The sequence below is a fragment of the Triturus cristatus genome, chromosome 8, assembly GCF_964204655.1.
Source record: "Triturus cristatus chromosome 8, aTriCri1.1, whole genome shotgun sequence".
Lineage (NCBI taxonomy): Eukaryota > Metazoa > Chordata > Amphibia > Caudata > Salamandridae > Triturus > Triturus cristatus.
In genome coordinates, this window is record NC_140591.1 from 293,327,940 (window position 1) to 293,355,454 (window position 27,515).

The 27,515-nt window shown below is 45.6% G+C and overlaps 1 protein-coding gene across 3 annotated transcripts in view; it reads right to left on the reverse strand.

Moving 5' to 3' along the window:
- Window positions 1-27,515, reverse strand: part of CPAP (centrosome assembly and centriole elongation protein) — a 521,976-nt gene that overhangs the window by 315,934 nt on the left and 178,527 nt on the right. For all 3 annotated transcript variants that reach the window (XM_085621543.1, XM_085621542.1, XM_085621541.1), the window contains one exon: window positions 18,854-20,447. In XM_085621543.1, the coding sequence (XP_085477669.1) occupies window positions 18,854-20,447 (1,594 nt within the window). The remainder of the gene's footprint in view (window positions 1-18,853; window positions 20,448-27,515) is intronic.

Genomic DNA, 27,515 nt, shown 5'->3' on the forward strand with positions numbered 1-27,515 from the left:
TTGGTGCTATATCCCTCTTCCACAGACGCCAGACGCCTGACCCAGAAGCTCCAAAGCGTGGTCGCCATCTTGAGATTCTTTTTATCCAGCAACAGTTTTTGGTTGTGGCTTCCTTTGTGGTATAATCATATTTTCCTTCCCTGTTGCAAATTTTGTACTTGCTTTCTGGCAGATGCGGGAGGGTTGCATGTCAATCCAGAAAGCCTTCAAGCTGAAAAACTAGTTCTACAGGTAGATAACAATTTTGTTTTGCAGGGTGGATCTTTCTCAATTCAAGCAGTTTTCCCTTGTCCTATGGGAGGTTGGGTGGAAAGAGTTGGCATTTGCAAAAAGGCTGCTTACGTATTTTCTGTCCCACTTGCGCTTCCTTTTTTAGCTTGAAAGTCCATATAGTCGTGTTTGGTGAAGATATATATATGGAGGAGCAGCTGCCATGCAGATGTCACTGATCGAGACATTAGCTATTAAGGCGACTGTTGCGCCTTTCTTCCTCATAGTACTCACTCTTAGCCTCCCTTCTAGTTTCACTCCTGCCACTGTGTGACATCTGTGTATCATTTGGCATATCCATCTCAAAAAAGTTCCTTTTGAAACAGGTGCCCCACCCGGTTCCTGAGGCAAAGGAACTGAAGGTCGGACTGGTCTTCCTAATATATTTGGTTTCTTGTATGTAGTACACCACTGCCCTCCTAACATCTAGTATATGAAGGGCACATTTATCCCTACGTTGTTGGTTACTGGAAAAAAGTTGGGCGCTGCATAGTCCGATTGGTGTGGAAGTGTGAGACTACTTCGTATAGGAGGTTTAGGTTAATTCTGACTAAATATAATTTGAAAGTAGCGCTCAAAGACTGCGAGTGCTTGGAGGTTGCCCACTCTCAACACGGAAGCAATAGCTATTAAGGAGGACATCTATAATATAAATTATTTCTGCCCTGAACGCAAGGGTCCAAAGGATGGTTTCATGCACTACGTTAGCACATCTAAATCCTGGGAGATACAAGTCTCTTTGCCCCTTCTAAAAATCTTTTGACTACCGGTGGTTGGAAGCAACTCATTCCTATGACCCCCCCCCTCCCCCAACCCACATCCCCCTCTTGTGTATACCAATATGGCTGTCAAGTGTGCCTTTAGTGAGGCATAAAAGAGCCCCTCGACTAGTAAATAGGTTAGGTATTTTAGTACCATGGCGTCCTCTGTTCAGGTTCTGAAATCTATTTCTGTGGATCACATCAAATCTGAACCTGTTAACTTTAATGGAATAGCACTTCTTTGTCGGTTGCCTTACTTCCTTCAGGACTTTAATGGTTCTTTCTGAAAGTGTCCTGTAGTAAAGTAGGATCTGCTTTCATGGTTACCCCCACTTTTTACTGGTGTTATTCTGTTTTCGGACTAGTCTGATTGGGATCTTTCTAATCAGGACCCCAGACACTGTGCTCTTTCCCTAAATTTGACTATGGTAAGGACGTTGGTACCTTCCCAATTGGCTACTGGTATACTACTATAAGTCTCTAGTATATGGTACTAAGGTACCTAGGGCATAGGTACCTCAGGGGGTCTCCCATGGGCTGCAGAATGTATTATGCCACCCATAGAAGACCACTCAAACTGTGACTACCGGCCTGCCATTGCGGCCTGTGTGAGCTGGTGCTAGCACCACTCACAACAGATACAAGTTTCCTTATATCCGAGGTCACTACACTTAAAACCTATAAGTCACCCTTAAGGCAGGCCTTTCAATCCTGAAGGCAGGGTGCTTGGTTATATGTGTAAGGGTGTCCCTGCATGAGCAGGAGACCCCCTAAAAATCCCGGATTCAATTCTGCAGGCTTTGTAATTGCGGTCAGCCATTTTATACAAATAGTGGACATAAAGGTCAATTACGGGATATCTAACTATATATTGGCTGCACCGAAACAGGTCATGTTTGGTGTCAAACATGTTGGAATCCTACCCGAACACAGATTTCAGTGTTGGCTGTAGGATACATTGTACTGGGGGCTACCCTAGGGAGGCCCCCTGTATTCAAGGTATCAGACCACAGACATTTCTGCCCTCCTGCTGCTGAGCTGAGCTCAAGCAGAGGAAGGGAGAACAATAGGTTTCCTGATATACGGAAGTGTGACCACCTCCCAATTAGGACTTAGTGTATTGGGCTAGGGGCATTTGCCAGCGCCACCAGACTGCAGGGGTCATCGTCCCATCAGCCTTCTGCGTCATCTGTGCCTGTGTTTCATCCAGGTTCTTCTCCAGGCATGTGGACATCAAGGACCCCCAAAGTAATCTTCCTTGGAGTGAAGGAGTCACTCCCCTTCATCTGCAGGCACCGCAACTAAGCTGACCAGTCTGCTCCTCATGCCGTCAAACGGACTTCGAAAGGCTCAGCAAAACAGGTGGTGGTTCTGCATCTCCCTCAAAGCCTGCACTGTCTTCTCGGCAAGTTTGAAGCAAGTATCCCTCGCTGGAACAGAACCCCTGTGAATCGCGTCGACCTGCAGTTGCCAAGCCTTGTTGACTCTGCCCTCCAGAAATCTTCAAGCTACAAGAAGCTCCAGCCTCCAGCATCTCTTCCTGCCAAGATCTCCCTCCTCACCGCATCCTCTGCAATGTGGGCCGGCATCATTGGTGAGTTGCTCGAGGTCCTCTTGCGACTCCTGTGCGTTGGGCCTGTGGGTCCTCTTGAGGGTCTTCTTTGGCTTCAGTGGTCTCCCCTGCTTGCTCAGGCCTGCTCTGACTGCATTTTGTGAGTCTCTTGGACCTTGCTGGTCCAGACACTGCACCTTCTTAGTTTACCACAACTGTTGCTCCTGCCAAGGCTTGTTGGTGCTCCCGTCAGGCACCAACCCCCTGGTTCTCGACTTGCGACGTGGGACAGCTCGTGAATGCCTCCTGGTCTTCCACAGTGTTGCCTGGTCTTTACAGCTGCAGCTACAAGGTCACAGTCAACTCTCCTGCACCTTCCGTCATTGGTCTTCCGTGCCTCCTGGTCACTCCTGAGTGCCATAGACTCTGTCCCCTCTGCTTGCAGGTACTGCTCTTCAAGAATCCATCCTTGGATTCCACTGGACTCTTTCACCTTCTTCGCCAACGGTATCTTCACCGAAGTCCTCCATTATGGTCTATGGCGGTTCCAACGTCACGTCGCATCAATGCACCAGGTCTCCGTGGTGTAGGTTTCCTGGTTCCTGAGGTGTCCACGGGTGGGGTGACTCTCCAACCTTCCATCTTCCACTGGCTTTCTTCAGGGTCCACTGGGAAGGATCCTTCAAAACTGCAACCGCGACTTGCCAGTTGACTTGCATGGAGTAGGCAGCTGTGTTTCTACTCTGCACACAGCCTCCGCGGGGTTCCTGGGTACTTACCTTGGGGGACTCTTTTCTGAGTCTTCTGGGTCAAGTCTCGACTTCGGTCACAGTTCGCATTCCACTTCTTTAGCATATGATTTGGTCTCCCCCTGGACACCACTGTGTATTTGTGCTTACTTACCGGTTTCCTTTTGAAATATTGTGTATATTGTGTTCATATCTCCAGGTTGGAGATATACAAATGTGTTAGTGAGTGTGTATAATAAATATAACTATTTTTATAATGACACTGTGTGGTCTTTTTTATTTAATCTACACTATATAATTAGTTCGGGTAAAACAAGCTGCTTAACACTCCTTCTGGACTAAGCCTGAAGGCTGCTCTCCACAGCTACCACTTAACGAGCTTTCTATGGTTGTCTAAGACCACTAAAATCAACATAAGGGTTGTCTGGAATAGCGCAGGGTGCTTCACTTAAATAAGTGTGCACCATATATAAGCCAGCCATCGACATGTCTGAATTCTAGGTCTTCAGGAGTCATGCTGCTGAGTGTTTTTGGTTGTGGGTGATACTCTTGACCCTTATGAGCAGTCAGTCTGTCTGGTTGCAGTGGCAGCTGCACGATATTGCCCTGTGCTTGCTCCATTAGGTCGGAGAACCAGGACTGCCTGCCCCATTGCAGCACAGAGGATGAGGGTCATAGCTGCTTGCTTGTACTTCTCGATTACCAGGGGGGTCAGATAAATTTGGGGCAATGGTAGGAACATTTCCATAACCATTGTATAGATAGGGCATTCCTCAATGACTGAAGGCTTGGGTATCTAGACACAAGGCTTCTGTATTTTGCTTTCTCTTGGTCTGCAAACAGGTGTAGAGTGGAGTTCCCACCTTTGGAAAATCCTGTCTGCTAACTGTTTCAGTTCCCACTCATGTACGGCGTTCTTCTGCCTGCTTCTCAGTTTTCTACTCCTGGTAGTAAACAGTCAGGAACTTTTCTTACTGCAACCTAAATATTCCCATAGTGTCGCTGCTCGGGCAACAACAAGCAATTGGGTGGCAAGCACCATCCAATTCAAACCCATTCAGTGAGCTGCACATCTTTTGCCTTGTCCCCATCGCACAGCCCCTGCAAAGCTGGAAATCTCCTCCCTCCATCATCTCAGCCCTCTCAGTTTCATGTTTCTCACACTAGGGCTTCAATCATTCACTTGGGACATTAGAACGATCTGGACCCAGCACCAAAAGCTGCAGCAAAATGGACACCAGCAAAACACCATTCCTGATGTCTAGTGAACAATCATGTATACTTCTGCCTTCTCTTTCTTTAGAGTGGCAAGGTTTGACTTTTATGCTACTGAATTATGTCTCCCTGTACCCTATCCCTCTTTTCATGCTCTTTTTAGGTAAATAGGAACTATTTTTTCATAGATTTTTGCCTCTGTCTGATTTTTCATCTAACATGATACTCTAAATTAAATCAGCAGATTTATATAGCCCAATTTATCACTGGGAGAGATTCAGTGATTTACCCAGAATCATGGCTGTTGTGCTGCTGAGACTCAAACCTGGATCCCCAGCTTTCAAGTCAGCAGCATTGCCCGCTGCACCACATCCTCTCCACTCCTGTGATACTTGTCAGGGAGCTCTTTCCTTGGTCCCGGAGAGTGATTGATCAAAAACTGCTTATTAGTCATCGCATAGGCGAAATCGATGCATTACCAATGCTTTCTTTTTAGGCTTGGAGAGATTAAGTGATTTGCCCAGAATCACAGAATGTGTGAGGCTTCCGCCAGACTCGAACCTGGTTCCCCAGCTTCAAAGTCGGCCAGCGGCCGCTCTAGCAGTTAAAATACCACACCAGATGGCACTGGACACGTCAGGAGAGAGCAAACAGACTGCCACTGCGAACCGTTCGGATTTGTATTGTGGTAGACGCTGTAGTTTGAGGTTGCCTCAGTTTGAGTGACAAAGTCTCTCTTTAGCAAGACTGTTCTAAAGGGTCATGAAGTCCCTTGACATTCGTTGGAGGTTTCTGTCTGCAAATACTCTCTTGTGGGGACGGCTTTGGGAGATGCTGCAAAATTACAGTCTGCACAGGTTTACACAAAAGAGATAGCTCACAAGGACATATTTAAGTCTTAAATTGGAGAGATTGGGAGGAGAGAACGTAGGAGCAGCTATTTTGCTTTTTTTTGCCTGTGTTCCTACCATTTGCGCTCCCCTGTATTTCTGTTCTTCCAAGAAGTGCACTAGAGGCATGGAAATGATGCTGTCTGTCATAGATTTATTGCAGCTCCTAACAAATATGCTTAAAAACCCTAACAGGATCATCACTACATGGAATATATATATATTCTCCATGTAGTGATGATCCTGTTAGGGGTTTTAAGCATGTTTGTTAGGAGCTACGATAAATCTATGACAGACGGCATAATTTCCATGCCTCTAGTGCACTTCTTGGAAGAACAGATATATATATATATATATATATCTCTTTGCGAAATTTTCAAAACTAGTGGGACGCTCCGGTCAGCTCCTGTCTTGAAAGTTTCGGGGTGATTCGTCAAGCGGGGGGCCGAGAAAAAAGGGGGGTCCCAAAACGCGTTTTCCCCATGGTAATTTCCATAGGAGATTTTAGACAAAGCTACAGCCCGAACTGCTGAACAGAATTACACCAAATTTGGCAAAAATGTAGCCCTTGGTTCAGAGAGAGACCTTTTTTTTAAAAATGGTGTAAATCCGTTCAGTAGTTCCTGAGAAATTAGAAAAAAAAAACATTTCGATATCTGTGGCCGTGGTGGGTTCGCGAACCCTCCCAGGCACGAGCTTCACTCTGATTGGATGCCAACACTCCAAACCAGGAAGTGTTGGCAGCCATCTTGTGACTTAGTAGAACAGACTCACAAGAATACAGTACAATAAAGGTTCAAAAAAACAAGCAAAGGGGGCAGGGTAGAAACACCCTGACACCCTTTGCCTGCTCAGGGGGTCCCACAAGGACCCCCAGGGCCAAGAAAAGCATTTTTTTGTGTAATTTCGGCAGAATTTGCGTTGGGGTCGCGACTCCCGCCGAAATCACACAAAAAATGAAGCCCACGCTTCATTTTAATGAGGACCCCGGGTGGGCCAGGTCCCGGGGGCATTGTCTAAAAATAATAGTGGGGGCTCGAGGGGGCCCCCGCAGTCCCGGGGTCCGCCATCTCCCCGGGGCTATGCAGATTATGTGTGCGGGTCACGCGGCCCTGCCCTCAGCCCCAGGGACCGCCACCTCCCTTATTGAAAAAATAATGTGTGGGGTGGTCGCACCCCCCCCCATGCTGCCTCGGGGACCGCCACCTCCCCTGGGCTCTTGTTTTTCAGGAAACAAAAATAGATGTGTGGGGGGCAAGAGCTCCGGGGAGACCCCCAACCCTGGGGACCACCACCTCCCCGGGGCTATTTTGACAAAGGGAGGGGGGCCGTGCGGCCCCCCTCCAAGAGCCCTTGATGGCCCTGGGGACCGCCAACCCCCAGGGCCGGCTCCTGCAGTGTTTTCCGGGTGCCCAGCCCCAGGACACTGCTGTTTGCTATGGCAGGGCGGGAGCCGTGCGGCTCCCGCCCTGTTATAGCAAACTCTGCATTGCTTCATTGAAGCGAGAGCAGGGAAACCTGCTCTCGCTTCAATGAAGCAAAGCAGAATTGCTTCTCCACAAGGGGAGGTGCATATCAGCAGCTCCCCTTGTGAAAAAGCAATGCCGGCTACTGCAGGAGGCGGGTAGCCAGCAGGGACCATGGGGGGATTGGGGCTCCCAATTAATAACACAATATATCAAAGCGAGCCGGATATATCATAGGAGGGTCAAAGGGAAAAATATTTAACGACCACTAGATAGCTAATCCCTTATTAATCCATATACTTTTATCACACCAGAGCAATCTAGGGTCAAACTATGGGCTAAAACAAGACTAGAATGAGCAGAGTCAAAAGAGAAACTGATGAATCCCATCAGCCACCAAGATAGCAGCCCACATCATCTGGGATTCGGTAGCCTGTCCTGAGCCTCCAAAATAAGCAAGGCTGCAGATAAGAGGGGCAACTGTAACCTCTCTGGTCATCTAGGATGAGGTATGCGCCCTAGGGCACATACCTCATCCTAGATGACCGGAGAGGTTACAGTTGCCCCTCTTATCTGCAGCCTTGCTTATTTTGGAGGCTCAGGACAGGCTACCGAATCGCATTGGGGCTCCCTCCATGGTCCCCAACGGAGCGGCCAGGCCCCGAGGGATGGGGTCCCTGGGACCATAATTGGCCTGAGGAGGGGGCCCACGCGCCCCCCTCCAACTATATTAAAAAAAAGAAAAAAAAAAGTTAGAAAAAAAAAAAAAGTCTGGCCATATACCGGGGGATGGGGGGCCACGTGACCCCTTTCCCGTTTTTTGGGGGTTTTTTTTAGAAATAAGATAGGGGTCAGGCCCTGGAGGATGTGGCCCCCAGGGCCCCAAAAATGGGAAAAGAAGGGGGGCCACACAGCCCCCCTTCTGGGGAAAAAAAACGTCAACATCGCTCCGGAGGCCCCGCCCCCTTCCTGCAACACTATGCAAACGCGCCCCCTGGCGCGCTGTAAGTTGGGGAATTAATTCCCCTTGAACACTGAGGCTCCAGTATGCACCAGGGAGCTGCGTTGAAGAGAGGTGGTCCACGGCCACGCCCCATTTTTACACAACTCTGCAACACAGCTCTGTGGCGCTTACTGGAGGTACCTGGTGGGCTAGTAGGCCCCCAGAGACCCTCAGGATTCAAGGGGACTTAATCCCCCAACTTACAACGAGCCAGGGGGCGCGTTTGCACAGTGGTGCAGGGAGGGGGCGGGCCTGATATTACAAGTGTGCAAACACACCCCCTGCCGCGTTGTAAATTGGGGGATTAAGTCCCCTTGAATCCTGAGGGTCCCTGGGGGCCAACGCAGCTCTGTGGCGCTTAATGGAGGTACCTGGTGGGCTACTTGGCCACCAGGGACCTTCAGGATTCAGGGGGACATAATAGGGATGTTATAGTTAGAAATTAGCATTTATAATACCTTAGAAAATTAACTAAAAAAAAAAACATAGGATTGACGCACAATACAATTAGAAATTTTCGTTTAAAAAAAACCCATTGAAATCCACCGAAAAAAACATTGGTTTCAGGTACTTTATAGTTAGAAATTAGCATTTAAAAACTATTGAAATTCACTGAAAAAACCATAGGTTTCAGGCACGTTATAGTTAGAAATTAGCATTTAAAAAAAGTTAGAAATTCGCTGAAAAAAACCATAGGTTTCAGGGACGTTCTAGTTAGTTGCATATTTCACTCGTACAAAACCATAGAAATTCAGCCGTTATAGTTAGTTCAGCTAACTTATAACTCGCGTCCCCGCAATGCACTGCTGATGACGTCACATATTACATCATTCATGACATGGTCAGTGACATCACTGATGACATCACTGGTGACATCCACATGAAGATCTGATGCACCCCCTCACACTCTAATATAACTGTTGATACACCCACTGTAAAATACAGACTACCATTTTCGTAACCATCGACACCATTACCAGTTACTACATACGCACTCACGGATTCCTAGGTCTACACACACATCCACTCATTCACCCATACAATCACTCATACATGCAGTCACTCATTAATACAACACTATCATATGCACTCATACACCTATAAAGACACACACACACCGCCACTCATCCATGGAGTCACTCACACACCTAGTCAGTCATGCAAAGAATCAATCACACTCCCATTTACTCTCCTATACAGTTATACACACACACCACCTCACTAATTCAAACATATACTAACAAATACTTACACTCTTATACAATAACTAATACAAGCACACTGATCCATACAGCCACTCTCACAATCACTCACTCTCACATATAGTCAATTATACACTCCAACACTTTGGGGAGAGGATGTGGTCCGTCGGCTAGACTGCAGACTTTGGTGCTGGAAACCAGGGTTCGAGCCTCGGGATCGCGTCCACATCCTGTGATTCTGGGCAAATCACTTAATCTCCCCGTGCCTGAATGTGTAATGTAAATACGGTGCTCATGTAAAGCGCTCCAATACCTTCGGGTCGAGTTTGCGCTATATAAAAGATGCAAAAAAACCCACAAAAAAAACCACTTCCATATACTGCCTTTCACATATGCAGCTACTCACACATGTACCAGTGAGGCATCCATTCACTCACCAACACACCCATACACACACTCACCCTCCCATACAGCCCTTCACAGATGCACTCTGAACTCACCCATACAGTTATGCACACACCACCTCACTTATTTATACTACTAGTGTAGTTCCTCTTTTCCTTATAGGCTCTGCGCATTGGAATGATATACACTATAGTTCTGTGCAGAGGACTGAGGTCTGTATGCTCCTATCGAGTATATTAAACTTAATTACTTGTGTGTTGCAGCTAACTCAGAGGTCATTAGAAACTTCTCGAATGAACAAGACGGGATTAGTTTCTGACAACCGCATAAACATGACAACTTTGTTTTCTTTCACAATCGGAACGGGTCTCAGAATCGTGGAAACAATAGATAACAGTTTCAGTTAGTCAATCGTGCATGCTTAGTTTCTTCACAGTTACACAGAAAATAGGAAGACAGGCGTTTTCAATAAAAATGGATTTATTGAACAGTCTTCGTTTTCGTGTAAGAGATATGAGCTGTCACGATCATTAGACAGTAATGAAGATATAATATGCACAGCGTCAGCAGTAAGAAGAAGTAAAACTGCAACAGCATTGTCTTTTAGCTAAAACCTATATCTATATACATACACATAAATACACAGGCTAAAAGTGGATACTCATCTGGTGCTTCTAAATAATTCTACTTGAATGTAGTGCGTGGTAGGAAGTAGGTGCTGATTTAAGCTATAGTTGGTATGAGCTTAAGTTAGTATATTATATGAGATGCCAAGAATTTCCTTAGGTTCGAGCCAGCTCCATACCTTAGAATGAGAGAGGTGGGAATCTCTTTCCAGATCTCAAACTCTAACATCCTGCAAGGGGAGTTGGAATACTGGAAGCTGGAATCTCTGCGTGCAGGGAAGACCGCGTCTGTTCAGTGAGTCAGGCGGGGACTCTAACTCCTTCAGGACTTGCAGTGGCGAGCTGTATAGCCCAGCTGTGCCGTGCCGTGACTTGCCAGGGCAAGTGAAGGTATATTTATACCTGGAAGGTGTCTAGGAATGCTAGCATTGACCTAAAGTCGGGCAGAGGAAGACGTCATGAATTAACCCCTAAGGAATAGTAGTTCATGCATAATAGATGAGTTCTTGGAGAAATCAATAATCCAAGCAGGGAAAATCCCAACGGCTTATGGGTCTGGTTTCTAAGAACTCGTTGTGACGTGGGATGGACGGATGTAGGTGACAATGCTTATATTTGGATCTGCATGGCCAATGCCTAAATAAGGACTGGAATATTATGCCTAAATAAGGACAAGTCGAATTGTGCCTATATAAGGACGATTCAATAGACCTATATACGGGTATCTAAAGTGACACACAACACCCACTCCACTTTCGATAGAACAACATTACTAAATGCTAAACATGATAAATATGTCAAATAGAATATCACATAATTTACTAAAAACATATGTAAAAGCATAACAACCGTCTCTAAAAACAGTGGCTATGCATTAAAATGCAATAGTGCTGTACATAATTAAAGCAAGTCTCATTCTAAGCAAAACATATTACATCGATCGCTAAATGAATGAGCACAAGTATATACAAATGTAAATACAATTAAATGGTTCAATGGTACAGAACGGAAAAACAAACCATTTCATGTCATGATTACATTGGTGTTAAAAAAAACCATAAGATGACAACGTATCCCTGGAAGTGTTCAAGGAAATCTATTCTCTATGAATAGTTCTACTATAAGCAAAGTCCTTGAGCCAAGAAAGAAAAATGATAAAGCGAAAAAAGTTCCAAGCTTTGTCTTTTGTTTTTAGAAAAATGAAGGCCAAATTCAGTGATTGCCTGGTACAATGTGAGCCAAATTAAAAGTCAGTGGAAGGTGTCGGAGAGAACATGTAATTCTCCAATCCTGTAGACAAGAAATCGTCCACCGATATTGGTGACAGGTCAAATACCTTGTTTAGAAGATTAACTGCACATAGATGTGCAACATTGTCAGTAGCAGTATTCGATGTTACCCTTGCGCCTGTTGATCCGTCTTGTACCTCAGCAGTAGCATGTCGCGTCTGTGAGATCTCAATGAATGCTGTCATCAGGATTGGTAGCCGCTGGGTACAACACAGAGCATGGGCCGTTATCGGGTCCAGCAGAGTATCGATATCCATAGGCATGACTGATGGAAGTGTCAGACATATGTCTAGCACGCATTCTTCACCGCAAAGCAGGCAGTAACTGTTACTGTTACTCGAGACCGCAGAGACGAGGTTACGGGCTACCACGCCGTGAGATACTGTATATTATGGAGCGGGAGATTCAAAGAAGCTATTTCTTGAGTATTTGACTTATCCACGACTGCGACCCGAAAAAAAGCTAGAGATTTGAGTTTATTCGGGTATTGAACATTGTCGAATGAAGGTTTTAATTTGCCTTCATCCAGATAAAGGCTTTTATTCCTGAACTGAGGAAAGCCTATCAATTATTTGTTTGCCCTGAAGAAGTCTCCCTGTAGGAGACGAAACGCGTTGGCTATGGCTTTCTCATGCTATCAAGGCTGTAATATTCTATGCCTGTCCCAGCAGAGATGCTACCTGCCGGGCTGACGGCGTCTGCATCTGCTGCATAAGCCTGCATTTCCTCTTCATTGAAGACAGTCTCTCCCCCGAAGGATACGCTTTTCCCACGCTTTTGTCCAGAACGGAGCCAAGGTAGTGGATGGACAAAGTGGGCTGCTGCACGGACTTTGCCATGTTGACGTGAAGGCCGAGAGCGTGCAACTGTCTCAGACAGGTCTGGAAGTCTTTCTTCACCTGCTGCTGGGATGGAGCCTTCAGCAACCAGTCGTCTAAGTAAGGGTAGACGAAGAGACCCTGCTTGTGTAGGCAGGCCGCCACCACTGCCATACACTTGGTGAAGACTCGCGGAGCCGACTTGAGTCCGAATGGAAGGACTTTGTACTGATAATGCTTGCTTCCAACCACAAACCGCAGGTACCTGCGGTGATGTTTCGCGATTGCAATGTGAAAGTACGCATCTTGGAGGTCCACCGAACACATCCAATGCCCAACTTGCAGATGTGGACATATTTGGTGAAGCGCCAACATACGGAACTTCTCCTTGACGATGACTTTGTTTAGGAGACGAAGGTCCAGAATCGGCCGAAACTTGTGCTCTTGATCTTTTTTGGGCACAAGGAAATACTGGGAGTACACTCCTTTTCCGACTTGCGAAGGAGGAACTTTTTCTATGGCCTGCTTTTGCAGAAGGGCCCTCACCTCCTTTTGGAGCAGTTTTAAGTGGTGAGGACGGGACCTTTTTGGCGGGATGTCTTTCGGATGCGCTCGAAAACGTAGCGCATATCCATTTCGCAGTATATTCAGCACCCAGCGATCTTTTGTGATGCTGTCCCACTCTGCTAGATGTTGTGATGCACTTCCTCCCACTGGAGTGGGCAACGGTCGTAGAGGAAGCCACAGCTCATGACTTTCCTCCTCTTGTGGTAGTGGAGGACTGCTGCTGGTGTCCACCTCTGCCCCTGCCGGATTTTCCGCCTCGAAACTGCGATTTTCCTCCTTGGGGTTTACTCTGAGACCACTGAGGGGTTTGAACCCTCTGTTGAGGCCCCTTGCGTTGGGTGGGTCGAAAGCGGCGCTTGAATTCCTTTTTCTTCTCCAAGCCCACAGCTTTGAGGGTGTCTAGTTCAGATTTCATGCGCCCCATCTCCTCATCCGTGTGAGTGCCGAAGAGGGAGTTGCCAGAGAACGGGAGGTTTACAATCCGTTGCTGTGCATCTGGCTTGAGCCCTTTCAGCCGCAACCAGGACGACCTCCTGGCGCACACGCCGTGTGTGTAAGAATGGGCTGAGAGTAGCGCACCATCCGCTGCCGACTGATTAGCCACCAGAGCCCCTTCAGTGACAATCTCTTCGAAGTCCTTTTGGTCCTCCTTGGGGAGCTTGGACTTGAATCGCTCCATCGAGTCCCAGAGAGCCCTATCGTATCTGCCCAACAGCACCGCCACACTGGAGATTTTGAGGGAAGCCGCCGCGGAAGAGCAGGCCCTGCGTCCCCAGGAGTCCTGGGTTCTGCTCTCCTTATCTGGAGGAACGGAAGAGGAGGCCGACGCCGTCTGACCCTTTCTTGCAGCCGCCACTATTACGGAGTCCGCAGGCGGGTCCATCTTCACAAAGACAGGATCAGAGGTAGCTGGCTTGTATTTTTTGAGGATACGAGCCGGAACCGCTTTGACGGTCGCCGGGGTGAGGAAGGTGTCCACGACTGGTTCCATGATTCCTGGGACCAAAGGCAGCAGTGGACGAGAGGCAGACTTTTGGTGAAGTGTTTCAAAAATCACCGACGTGGTGACTTGGGGGACTGACATCTCAATCCCCAACTTCTGCGCTCCCCGCTGCAGCACCTCCTGGTAGGTGTTGATGTCGTCTATGGGCAAGACCCTGGACACTGGGCTGCCCGATAGCGTGGGTGAATAGCCCTGATGGAGGACCTGGTGGACGAGGAAGAGGACGATGATGGTGACCTCCGCTCCTGGCGATGATCACGAGCCCGTGATCCGGATGAACGCCCCTCCCGCCTGGGGGAGCGCGATCTGCGTCGCCTGCTGTTCGGCGACTTCTGACGTGCTGGCCTGGGAGGACTAGCCCTGTCCACAGCCTCCACCAGCCGCTGCAGCGGAGAGTCATGCACTTGACTGACGTATTCCCGCAGCCTCCTTGTAGCCCCCGAGTCCTGCCAATGATGTGCTGGCAGCAGCCATCTGGGCGACAGAGAAATGGTCCCTTGAGTCTGAGGGGAAGAGCTACGGGGTTGGCTGGCAGGCTCTCGTGGAATTGCCGGTCGTGGAGATGCCCCTGAGTGAGAGGAGGAATGGCGCGAAGCCGACTCTGTCACCAGGACCACCGACCTGTCCGAGGCCTGTCTCGACGTCGAGCGTGGTCTTGACGTCGATCCGTGGCGTCGCCTTCTTTCTCGCCGGGACTCTTCTCTCGACGTCGAACGACGCCTCGATGTGGACCGGCGGCCATGTTCAGTGGGCGAAGAATGCCGCCTCGACGACGGAGGCCCTCTCTCCCTCGACGCCGAACGCCGTGGGGACGCCGGCGGAGATGCTGCCACTCTCGACGTCGACGCGGATGGTAACCTCGCCGCCGAACGCCATCTGGATGACTGATGGCGGAGGATTTTGCTCTCTCGACGTCGAACGCTGATGGAGCCGCGACGACGGAGGGGATCGTGCCCTCGACGACGGAGGGGTGACACTCCTCGACGCCGGTCGTCGCCTGGTTGACGACGGCGGAGGGTCCATGCTCCTCGACGCCGATCGTCGTCGAGATGACGACGGCGGAGGTTACCCGCTCCTCGACGCCGATCGCCGCTGGGGTGGCGACGGCGGAGGTTCTCTGCTCATCTACGCCGATCGTCGCCTGGTTGACGACGGCGGAGGTTTCCTGCTCCTCGACGCCGATCGTCGCCGGGTTGACGACGGCGGAGGGGTGGTGTCTCTCGACGCCGATCGTCGCCGGGTTGACGACGGCGGAGAGGCTCTAGATCGACGCCGATCGACGATGGCGGTCTGGACTTCGACGTCGACGACGTACCTGCTCTCGACGGCGAGCCCGCTGTCGAAAGTCTCTTCTTGGAAACACGACCTACCGGAACATCTTTCCTCAGCGCCGATCCCGACGCTGAGGCGGAAGGACGAGAGGACTTGCTCCTAGATGTATCTCTAGGCCTCTTGGAGCCCTTCTTCACCGGAGATCGCCCTCTGGATGGTTGTGCCAGGCCATAAATGCGAATTCGCTCTCTGTCCTTCAAAGTTCTCTTGGATAGGCTCTGGCAGTGAGTACATGTCTTGGAATCATGATCCTCCGGTAGACACAGGATACAGACCCTATGAGAGTCCGTCCTGGCATTCTTCTTGCCACAAGCAGGGCAAGGATCGAAAAGAGAAGGCATTTCAAGTTGGAAAAAATGCCCAAAACTGTCTAAAAAAATACAGCCTCTTACTTCCTTAGATGTAAAACGTCGAAGTAAGTGAAAAAATTGTTGAAAAACAGAAAATATTTTCTGACAAACTCAGAAAAAAGTGGAGCTCTGTTGCCAGGATCCTTCCAGAAGGAGCCGGAAAGAACAACTGACCTAACTGCCACCCCCGAGGCATGATGGGAAGGTGGGGGTCAGGTGTGCCTTAAAGGCACGGTGTCAGTTTTTTGCTATGCAGCTATTAGTTAGCTTTTCAGTCTTTTTAGACTGGGTATTTGCAATGCAGCCTGGGAGCTTCCTATGCTTTCAGTGTTTTCTAAGAATTTCTGCTGTTTTCTAAGCATTAAAACAGTTTCCAAACAAGTTATAATGTTGTTTCTCGTGTTTATAATGCTATTTTCTTATGTATAGTGGAAATTCCTTACAGCATGGTTCAGCTCTAGGGTTTTATGGGCTGCAATTGCTTGTGTATACATATAGGTATATATTATATATATGTGAGGCAAATATAATATACTGTTTCCGGGAACCCGCACATGGGCGGGAATATTCTAATGCTTATGACTTTGATGAGGATCCCCTGGAAGAGAAAAGATATAAATGATTAGAATCATTAAGAAAGTAAATGGATGGTAGATTTCTACCATGTTGCTATAACCATGAATACAGGCAAGTATATAAAATACATGACAATAAAAATGCGTACTCCTATGATGCTAACCTAAGTAGATGTACCTAAGTGTACCTAGCATGTATGTCGATTTTTAGGCCAAGAATCCCTCTAGGATAAAGTCAACCCCATTACCTGAAGTGAGAGACTGTGGTCTCGAGTTTGACATTCCGCAAGGGATGTTAGACCACTGCAAGCTGGAGTATCTGCATGCAGGAACCTCAGCGTCTAGCGTCAGAGTGTGTCGGCAGGAACATCCTGATCTCCTCTGTTTGTCTCAGCAAGATGTGATGTGTTTATACCCAAAGGTGCCACTTTTCAGACTTAGGATGACATCGGGAATTAACTTTATACATAGATATTATACAGGGGATGGTATTCCTGCTGAGTTTCCAAGAATACTCATGCATAATGTACGAGGCCTTTACCAGGGAAAATCCTGCATTCTGTGTGCAGTGTCGTATCTAGGCAAAAGGTCAGTCCCTAAGAACCCTTATGTATGTAATGTAGGGAAGAATATAGGTGAAAGGTTACGATGTTACCTGAGCCTATATTAGGGTACCAATATGGAATATAACGATATGGACTAGAAACCAAACACTTGAAACCCTAGGATCTCCTTGCAAACTTCTCAAACTATTAGTACTCTGTGTCTGGTTCTTTGTTGAGGAGATATAGAACCTAATGACAGATCTGTAAATATCTCTACCTTTCCTGTCAGTTAGGCATCCAGTGCATTGGACAAGCAGTTTAATAGTTACCTCAATGACCACATCTGCTGATATTCTACATTGACCCCCAGTCTCCAGTTCTTGATATTTACCCACACTTGGCCGTAATGAAAATGTCATCTAAGTGCATGGGTGCAGGTGGGACGGTTGAGTGATGAGCCTATGTTAGCTTGCACAGTGGTGCTAAATCTTTTTTATTTTTTTTATTCTTTGGTTGACAGATTTCAAGGTCTCCCTTATCTGGGGAACCATACTAGGTCCCACAGAGACTACATAGGCACTATCTGGTCATGTTAACACACTTTTTCTCCATTTGCCTGGTTGACCACTCAAAGTATTTGTAAGTGCGCCTCCTGGTAGTATTATGTTCGGTCAGCAAGCAGCAGCCCCTCTCTATATCCAGGTGCCATAAAAATCTTTTTCAACATCCTTGCTCTGCATCTGGCCATATAAACGGTGTTGTTATTCTCTAAAGTTAGGTGCTCTCTTGGAGATTGGTGCCAGGAGCACTTCAAAAAGGCCATCTTTAAACATTAAATTGTCACAATCAGGAAACAGGGTAGCACCTTATCTGGTTGTACAATTTTTACTCAGTGGGTCTTTCACTGACATGGATATAAGGGATACATCACACCTCCTGATCGTGGTAAGTGTGCCACTGGCATGTGTGCTTTAATTAAAAAGTGAGATCCAGTGTTGATGGAGAGGGCCCTCAAATGTTTAAAAAAATTACCGATGTGGCTATTTCTAGTGAACTCAAGATCTGAACGCCTTTGAGTACTTAATTTTTTTAATTCAGGTCCTTTGCTAAATGTTCTCCGGTAAAACAAATTGAACATCCTCTGCTCCCCCAACTTGTCTGTAAAATGATTTCATCCTGGATGTTTCAACAGTGACACAAAGGCGCTAATAAGCTGTGCTCATAGCCTCAGTGTGAGCCATTTATCTGTCTTGTTCCCTTTCTCATTGCTCGAGTAGAGAAAGTACAGCCCGGTTTGTTCTCAGTAAGTTGAGATGCCCTGATCTTTGTTATGGGTCTTAACCAGTGCAGGGAGTTTGATGCTTTACTGGCCTATTCTAGGTTCACCAATTCCTTTGTTAAAGGAGTCCATACCAGGGCAGTTTCGTTCATGGGGCTTACTCGTCATACATGCACTGAATCCATTACACTTTACAGCCCAAGAGGAATCATCATTTTCATTAGCATCAGATAACACTTCAATACTTGGCCGTGTGTGCTGAATCTCTCAGAACCATTTGATTCAATCTTCTCTGAATGGACACCCACCACTCATTCTCCAGTCCACATTAGATGCATCTGAGCACATGAGAGATGTCAAATAGTTGCCATTTCTGCCTTTTGGAAGTCGCATGGCATGTGTCTTGGGATACAAATATAATCTATGTGCAAAGGGAAAACATTAAAAATGTATATATTTATGTTCAAGGACTGCATATCAAACCTCCATAACGAACATTCCTGAATATGTTTCCCAAACCTTACAAGGTTTGAACTTTAATTTAACTTACCTTATGTATCTGACTTGCAGCAGATTTTGGTCCACGCTGGTTACAACACAAACTTAAACTAATAAATATTGTTTTCTCAAGTTGTACCACTGGAAAGATTTTCGATTTTGTATGCAACTGAAGCAGAAGCATTGTTTGTCATCATAAGGCACTCTGACAAACTCAACTATTTCCCTCACCCATAATGCAGGCTTTATGTCATGCTACAATGTTTAAGGGTGATAACAAACTTCCCATTGTATGTTACCCGACGTTCTTGTTCAAAATCTCTACAGAGCGGCAAAGTGGGGCATGAAAAATTTTCAAATTAAAATAAAATATGCTAGTTGAAAATGAACTTTAAAAAACAGCACACTTCTTAGTTTCGTTTTGAAATAAGAAATAAAAATAATGGTATGCACCTTACCTGTCGTCGGCTCCTGTTTTGCACTTGGTCGGGATTCAAGTTTCTGGGGTGCATCTGGGATCGGTTTCGGCTTTAACGATGGGAACAATTTAATCATCAAATCAGAGGTAGGCGGAGTAGCTGAATCAATTTCTGACAGATCTTCTCCTTTCTTTATCGAAGCAACCTTTCTTTTTATGGCTTTGTCTCGGTTGTTATTTTTACCCTCACTAGTAAAATTAACTGATGGCAATGTGGCATTATTGTCCAGAATACGACACAGACCTTCATCCTTTTCGAGGTCGGCCCAAGTCCTCTCATCATCAAACTCCATATCATTAACATTTCCCGGTGGCATCTTGCTGTTTAAGTCAGAGCTATTTGATTTACTTTGACTTTCTAGAATTGTGGATTCATCAGAGCTGTAGTCATCCTGGTCTGACAAGTCGAGATCAAGGTCCCTGCTTTTATTTTGTCTGCTAACACTTGTGGAAGGGCCTTCATAGTCATGATGTGCGGGATTATCTTCTCTGCTCTTCTCTAGTTGTTTGACATCCTCTTTTGCGCTTACCATTGTGGCTTCACAGTCTTCCATATCAGAACTGGCATTACTGCTACTATCTTTATCGTCATCATCACTGGTTTCCCATGCACTGCCTTGCAATGCTCCATTGTCAGCAGTGGGAGGCACCTTCAGTATTTTCAAGGAAACACCTGAAAATGCTAAAGCATCCACTTTAGATTTTTTTTCCATCACATCAACATCCTTTGTTTTTGCATGAACAGTCTGGTCATCCTGTCTAGATTTATTTGAATCCAACATTTTCTGATGGTGCTGAGCAATCTTGACAGGAGTTGAAGACATTCTGTGACCTTTAATGATCTGCTGATCTTGCGATAATAGTTTTTGCACAAAGGAGGAATTACTTGAGAATGATAGCTCTTCAGCAGCCTCTTCTAAAAGCAAGAATTCATCTAGCTCAATGTTGTCCTTCTCTTTTTCCATCTCCCAGCTCTTACATCTTTTCTGGAATGAATGCTCAAAAAAAAAGTCATGGTTCTTAAGTGGAGCGCTGGAACACCGTGGCATCAACACTGCATTTATTTGCAGCTTTTCAAAACTTTGTGCATCTTTTGTGACCCTGTTGCCAACTGCAACTTGTTTAGCACATTCCATTATATTTTCTTTATTGGCTTCTATTTTGTGGTTCATATGTGCTTTGAGAAAATCACCAACCTGCAAAGAGTGTTTGATGTCAATCTCCTCATTCAATGGTTTTGAGCATTTGTTCATGTTTTGATTCCTCAACAGAGCAGTATTTTGGTTAGTTATTAACCTTTTTTTTGTTTTACCACGTTGGCTGTGGTTTTTCATTATTCCAGGAGGTTGCTCAGAAACCAGCTCTTTACTCAAAGGTGCAGTTTTTCGCTGCATCAACTGGTATCTCTCAGTTTTGTGTGTAATTGAGTCCTCTGAATGGTTCTGCTGGATAGACAATTTAATTTCTTTTGAGGATGATTTAGATTTTGGATTTGAAAATCTGGCAATGCCTTCACCACGCTTCAGAAATGGCCGCTTCACCACAGGATTTAATACAGAAGTTTTTTCTATATTCTAAAATGAAAAAGATACAGAATATTCCCTGAAGCATGAAGTCAACTTAACACACACTGACTTTTTTTTCGTTTTTAGAAAAACTGCAGATTTATTCCAATTAAGAAATATTTCGTTTTTTGAAAGCCATGTTTTTCATTACCTGTTTATCAATGACAGTAAGTACAATACGGAATTGAAAATGGCCCACTAAATGTATTATGTCAGAAAGTGGATTACTAATTTGGTAGTGGGTTCCCCCCACACTCCCCAACTTAATTAACAGAATATAGCCAGATCACATCACAGTTCTAAGTAAATCACTGGGTAACTCCTGGTTGATGTGTACCAGGCAATTTCCCCAGAGTAATGTTAAGTTGAAACAGTACCAAATATCAATGTTAAGAACTAATACACAATTCCCAAGTGAGTCATGGATATGGTATTTTACCATTATGAAGCAAAACAGTAACAAGCATTGAAAATGCAATAGGTCTCGCCTTTGATTAAGTTAAAGCCATTTGCTTTGCTAGTGGTATTGTATAGCAAAGCAAATGGCTTGAACTTAATTAAAGACGAGACCTATTGCATTTTCAATGCTTGTTGTTTAAATCTGACCATTTTCCGTTCCCAAATGCTAACACGTGTTGGGGGCTGGCAAGTATATGCCCCCCGTTACGCCACTGGTCGCAGCGTGTACAGTGGCGCCAGAGGGACACGCCAAGAGACATTGATGTATTTTATTACCTGAAGATCGGTAAGGGGGGCCAAAATACAGCTTTGAACATATATTTATTAGACAATGGTCACACCCTCCTTTGGCAACTGAGGGGGGTTTCAACGTGCCAGCCTTGTGGTGGGCAGGCCAACATCTTTGAGGGCTAACACTAGTGGCGTGATTCGATAAATTCACTGTTTGTAGACAAATCGCCCCACCAGTGCGGGCCCCCCCTACGGCAAAGCGCAGCAGTCGAAAAGCCAGGTTAGAAACAGACATGGGCCGCTGGAAGCACCGTGGGAAAGTGGGACGGCGCCACGGTTACCTCCACCCTGCCCACCCTCATAGCTCCTGAAGCACTTTGGCGCTTTTCCGAGAGCAGCGGCCCGTCTCTTATCCGTGGGATCAAAAGAGTGATTAGGGCGTGAGAAACACAGAGATGGGCTCGACTGCACCGACAGCGCAAAGCACCAGCATTTACTGTACCTCAACAGGCTCCGACTCCAAGCAAGAGACAAACATTGGCTGGGGCGAACACCGGTGACATTAGCAAACTGTAAGGAGGAGAAAGAACCTGCAAGAGCGAGAAGAAGGGGGGGGGGGGGGGGGGGAGTGAGGAAGAATGAGCGGAATCCAGTGTTGTCGGGCTTCTGGCCCAGCACTTCATTCTTCTGCAAATTTTACCGGTAAATAAAGTGGGGTTTATTTCGAATGAACGAAAAGCATTTACACAAACTAAGTTAATTTCCAATCCAACATACTCTGCACAATGTACGCACGCAAATTTCTCTCGTGAAAACATATTTAAAGTGGCGCAAATAAAAAAAACAAAATATGGGGAGGGAGGGTCTGTTCAGGGACATTTTCCTTGGATCTATAAGAGGCGATCAAAAATGCAAAAATTAGCATACCATCCCCCACAAAAAGTAGCACCGGTAAGTGCGCTCACAGCCCAGCCTCCCTGTGGACATCCTAACACCTGTAATAGAGCGCATCCAAAAAGAGCACACATATTTAGGGAAAACATGAAAGCCTGAGTGGGACGTTCAAAAACTATGCAAGTAATAAGTATTATTATCCTTTTTTACGCATTAAGGAAATCTCAGTATGCATGATAATTTAATGGTTCATGGCGCTTTCAATTTTCTAAGTTTCGATCACCATGCCCCTCATTTCAGCTTTCTGAGTATGGAATAACTACTCAATTGAGTCTTTCTTTCAGCTCCATACAGAGCTAAGCACCATTTTACGCCCAATCAGAATTCGCCGTTCATTTGCATGGATTGTAATGGTGACTAGCCACCCTCTTCTAGTCATCACAGGCTTTGTAAAATACAATCCTGAAGGCTCTCGGACTTGACCGTGTTGGGACAGCCCCTGTGGTAGTGCCCGCTCTGGAGATGCTGAGCCTCGGTTTTGCAATATGGTTGTTGAACACATACACTGCAAAAGTGCACGGCTTATGGTTTGTATGTGAACAGTTGCCGATATGTCAATCCGCTCCCAAGCCGGACGTGTTGGCAGCTAGCTTTTTTATATCCTTCGTGGGGCCCACTCAGGGTTTCTGATCTCCAGGTAGGTCATTTAGTTTTGTTCCTAGATTACTTGGAACTTTGTCAACGTGCAGTATGAACTTTCAAACCCACTCTCTTGGTTGTCATGTAACAACGTGTAAAAAAAACAAAAAAAAAAAAAAAAAACAATTTTGTTCATGTGAGAGGCCAAAAGTAATTGTCTTCACGAATGGCAAATAATAAAGTGGTTGTGAACATTGAGCAATAAATGGAACCAAGGAAGTGTGCTCATGTGTTATGTTATCAGCCACAATGTCCGCAATCCATCAAGGTGTTTACAATAGAGTCACTGAATCATAGGCCGCTGTGTGTCTGTGAAGGCAGGCTGTGGATTGCTGTTTAGGAGGGGTATATGTCTGCCAAGTTCTGACTCTGCCACGGTTATGAAAGAGCGTAACACGCGATTGCCATAGCTTTACAGCTGGTCGCAGAGGGAGGGGGCGGCGGTGTATAAGGACGTATAATACAACAAAACCCAGTTACGTATTGGTAAAATTACATTAAGTTATAGCGGACAACAACCACATTAAGCTTACTAAATTAAATAAATGTTCTATTGCGATCCGCTTTGAAAGCGCCTACACGCGATTAAGTTTCTTTAAAGCTAACTTTTGATAAAATGCATTCTGTATTGCGATCTGCTGTAAGGTGACAGTAAAAAAAAAGCACATATGTACAAAGACGTGCAGTCCTGGCATGCTTTTATTTTTCATAAATTAAGCCCTGAAAACCGGATCTAACCAGCCCAGATAAACGTGTGTTTTGTGAAAAAAACACGCACAAATGGCTGCTTGAAAGTCTTCTGTAGTGTGACCTTCTGAAACACTGCAGACACTTGCGAAACATTTTAAGGTTGATCTTCAAAGGTAGTACAAACATTGGCATAGCCAATAGGTCTCGCCTTTGGGACCTTATAAGTGTTTAGCCATGCAACAGTTGCATAACTAAACACTTATAAGGTCCCAAAAGCGAGACCTATTGGCTATGCCAATGCTTGTTTTAACTGCTACAATCTATTGAAGCCTCACAAGAACATCAAAGCGGCCGCGAAAGTGAAAGTAATCGCGGCAAAGCGCGACGCGCGCGCCCGCTCACATGCACTGTAGCTCTAGGCTGGCCTGGTAGCACTTTTGGAGCCCTCACAAAATGTTTCGCCAGACCAGCGCATACGCTGGGTCAGGCGAGACCTAAAACGAGCATTGGCATAGCCAATAGGTCTCGCCTTTGGGACCTTATAAGTGTTTAGCCATGCAACAGTTGCATAACTAAATACTTATAAGGTCCCAAAAGCGAGACCTTTTGGCTATGCAAAGCGGCCGCGAAAGTGAAAGTGATCGCGATCAAACATATTAGCGATCTAAAGGCCACATTCAGTATATTACCTGAAAACAGCCATAAGAGGACACTCTTACACCAAAAATGAAAACATGGAAAAGATATTTACCTTTAATCCTAGTTCTCTTCCAGGGGAATCCTCATCAAAGTCATAAGCACTGAATTGTCATGCCCACGCACACTACTCTATAGCACTTTATAAAGATATACGTATAAAAATGAACATGCATAAAGCTGTTCAGTAAAAAAGCACACTTACATAAAAAATACAGGAGGACAGTACCTTCTCCCACATGGCCAAAAGGGGTTGCTCAGCCCAGCCTAATCCAGTTTCTGACAGGCGAAGATGGGCCTGGTCTTGGCCCGGGTGCATGCCCGAGCACGTCCTGTGCAGCAAAGTTTGAAGAGTACTTTTAAGCACCAGTGCAGCATTATCAGCAAAGTTGGCCCATCCTCCTGGTGCAGACAAGGGTGAAGCTGGGGGACGTAGTCTCACCCCAGAAGGGCACAAGACATAACTGGCGTCCTGCGCTGCGGGTTTGAAGAGCGCTTTTAAGCGCCTGGGCAGTGTTATCAGCAAGGGTGGCCCCTCCTCCTAGTGCAGACAAGGGTGAAGCTGGGGGACATGGTTACACATCAACACAAAAAGGAGCACAGGGGGGAGAAAAGTCATGCTGCCCCCCACTCAACACATTATCAACAACCAGGACCTGACTCAATGGAAAGTGTCTCCATGCATCTATTGTTATATCTAACATCACCAGGGACTTCAAAAAAATAAAAAAAATAAAAATATATATCACTTAAAAAACCATAGGTTTCACACATGTTATAGTTAGGTGGATATTTCACTCGTAAAAAACCAATGAAATTCCACTGTTATAGTTGGTTCAGATAACTATAACTCGCGCGCCCGCAATCCTCTGCTCATGACGTCACATATTACATCACTCATGACATGGTCAGTGGCATCACTCTTGACATCACTGATGACATCATCCTTGTGATAGAGTGGCGGTCGCGCGAGTTATAGTTATCTGAACTAACTATAACGGTGGAATTTCATTGGTTTTTTACGAGTGAAATATCCACCTAACTATAACATGTGTGAAACCTATGTTTTTTTTAAGTGAATTTGCAAGGTTTTTTAAATGCTAATTCCTAACTATAACGTGTGTGAAACCTATGTTTTTTTCAGTGAATTTGTACGTTTTTTTAAATGCTAAGTTATGTATGTATTATTATTTTTTTTATATATTTATTTTTCAATGAACTACGTATTAATTTTTTTTTTTTTTTTTTTATGGTTTCACGGTGCGCGCACCCCCGCGATTTAAAAAAAAAAAATGTACATGTTTTTTTCTGCCTTCGGGGTCCTTCAGGGACCCCCTGACAAAGGCTAGGGGGTCAGGAACTCTCTACCCTGCCCCCTTTTCACGTTCGCCACCTTCCTTTTCCACTCTCGCACTGAAAACAAACAAAATGGCGGCCGACACTTCCTGATTTCGACCGATTCGAACGTTGACTGACATGTAACAACCCATCAGAAATACGCTCGCGCACGTTAGGGTGCGCGGCTATAGATATGTATGCGCTTTTAAATGCAATTTTCTCAGGAACTACTGATCAGATTGACTCCATATATGCAAAAGGCACATCCCTGACCTGAGGACTACCTCTCTGCCAAATTTTAAGTAATTCTGTTCAGCCGTTCGGGCTGTACCTTCGACTAAAGGTCCTATGGAAAAATGCATGGGGAAAACGCGTTTTGGGACCCCCCTTTTTTCTCGGCCCCCGCTTAACGAATCCCCCCGAGACTTTCAGGGTAGGAGCTGAGCGGAGCACCCCATTAGTTTTGAAAATTTCGCGAAGATTCGTCAACCGGCGCCAAAGTTATTCAAAATCGAATTTTGAGACTTCCTATGGAAACACGGTCCTAACTGGCGACCGCCAGTAGAATATATATATATTTTCAAACTCCTCGTTCCACTGTTTTCTCCAGAAAAAGACGAGTGTGGACCCAAATCCATGCTTCAAATTAGTTTATTGTTTATACACCACCAGTTGGTCCGCCATGACGCGTTTCGGCCGTCCCTTGGCCTTGATCACATGATATATATATATATATATATATATATATCTCAATAAACAAGTTGCCCGAAAGCTGTTTTCAGGGGCACTCAACAGTTCGCCTGTCCTCCGACTAGATCTTCTCCTCACCCCCTGGTTCAGAATAAAATATATGCAGACGCGTTTCGAGGAAGGATCCTCTTCTTCTTGGGCTTACAAGCGCAATGAACAGCACGGACTCGCTTGTTAATTCTTTAATTGATTCTGTGGCCTCTTAGTGGGCCGTACTTATCACGTGTCATTTCCATAGGGCATCATGGAACATGTAGTTCAAAGCGAGTCTAAATCTTCCCTGAGTGGGTGTGCTGCATGGCGCCACTTCAAGTGTATCGGGCAATTTGTTTATTGATATATATATGCAAAAAAGAAGCAGAGAACTCTGGGTAGTTCTCAAGTTTAGGTGGAAAGCAGCTCCTGTATGGAGCACTCTCCACACCAGCGACACTCTAGATCTGCTCACCTCAAATGTCTGTTTTTCTATCAAAATCTTTAAGCACAGGATTAGCACAGTGCCATCCACGCCGAGATAGAAAAAGACAAAGTCTTTTGCCATTTGTACAGCAAAGTCTTTAAGCATAGGACTAGCACAGTGCTGTCCTTGCCGAGCTGTCAAATGACAAAAGCCAATTACCACTCCAGGCACAGTATTACAGCTTTGAATTGGTCAAATACCAATCAAGCCAACCTGAAATGAGTAAAAGCAACCCCTGACACAGTGTTTCGCTCTAATTAGAGCTCTTCAGAGAGGTATAGCTTTGTCCAGACACAAGGAAGCACCCAGTATAAGTCAAAGAAGTACCCTTTCAGGCATAGAGTGACGAATAAATTATGCAAAAAAGAAGCAGAGAACTCTGGGTAGTTCTCAAGTTTAGGTGGAAAGCAGCTCCTGTATGGAGCACTCTCCACACCAGCGACACTCTAGATCTGCTCACCTCAAATGTCTGTTTTTCTATCAAAATCTTTAAACACAGGATTAGCACAGTGCCATCCACGCCGAGATAGAAAAAGACAAAGTCCAAGATTTGAAAATGAGTATATATATATATATATATATATATATATATATATATATATATATATATATATATATACAAATATACACACACACACATATATATATACACACATATATATATATATATATATATATATATATATATACTCTTTCTACACAAAAGGTCTCTGTTTGGGTGTGTGAGGTGATTATTTGATGTCTAACAAATACTTTATTACTTGCGCATATCTACAGGTGCCATAATTGTGTGTGGTTACTCTGCGGACACGTGACCAATTGGCGCGTGCCGCATGACGAGTTGGTTGCAAGTGCGAAGG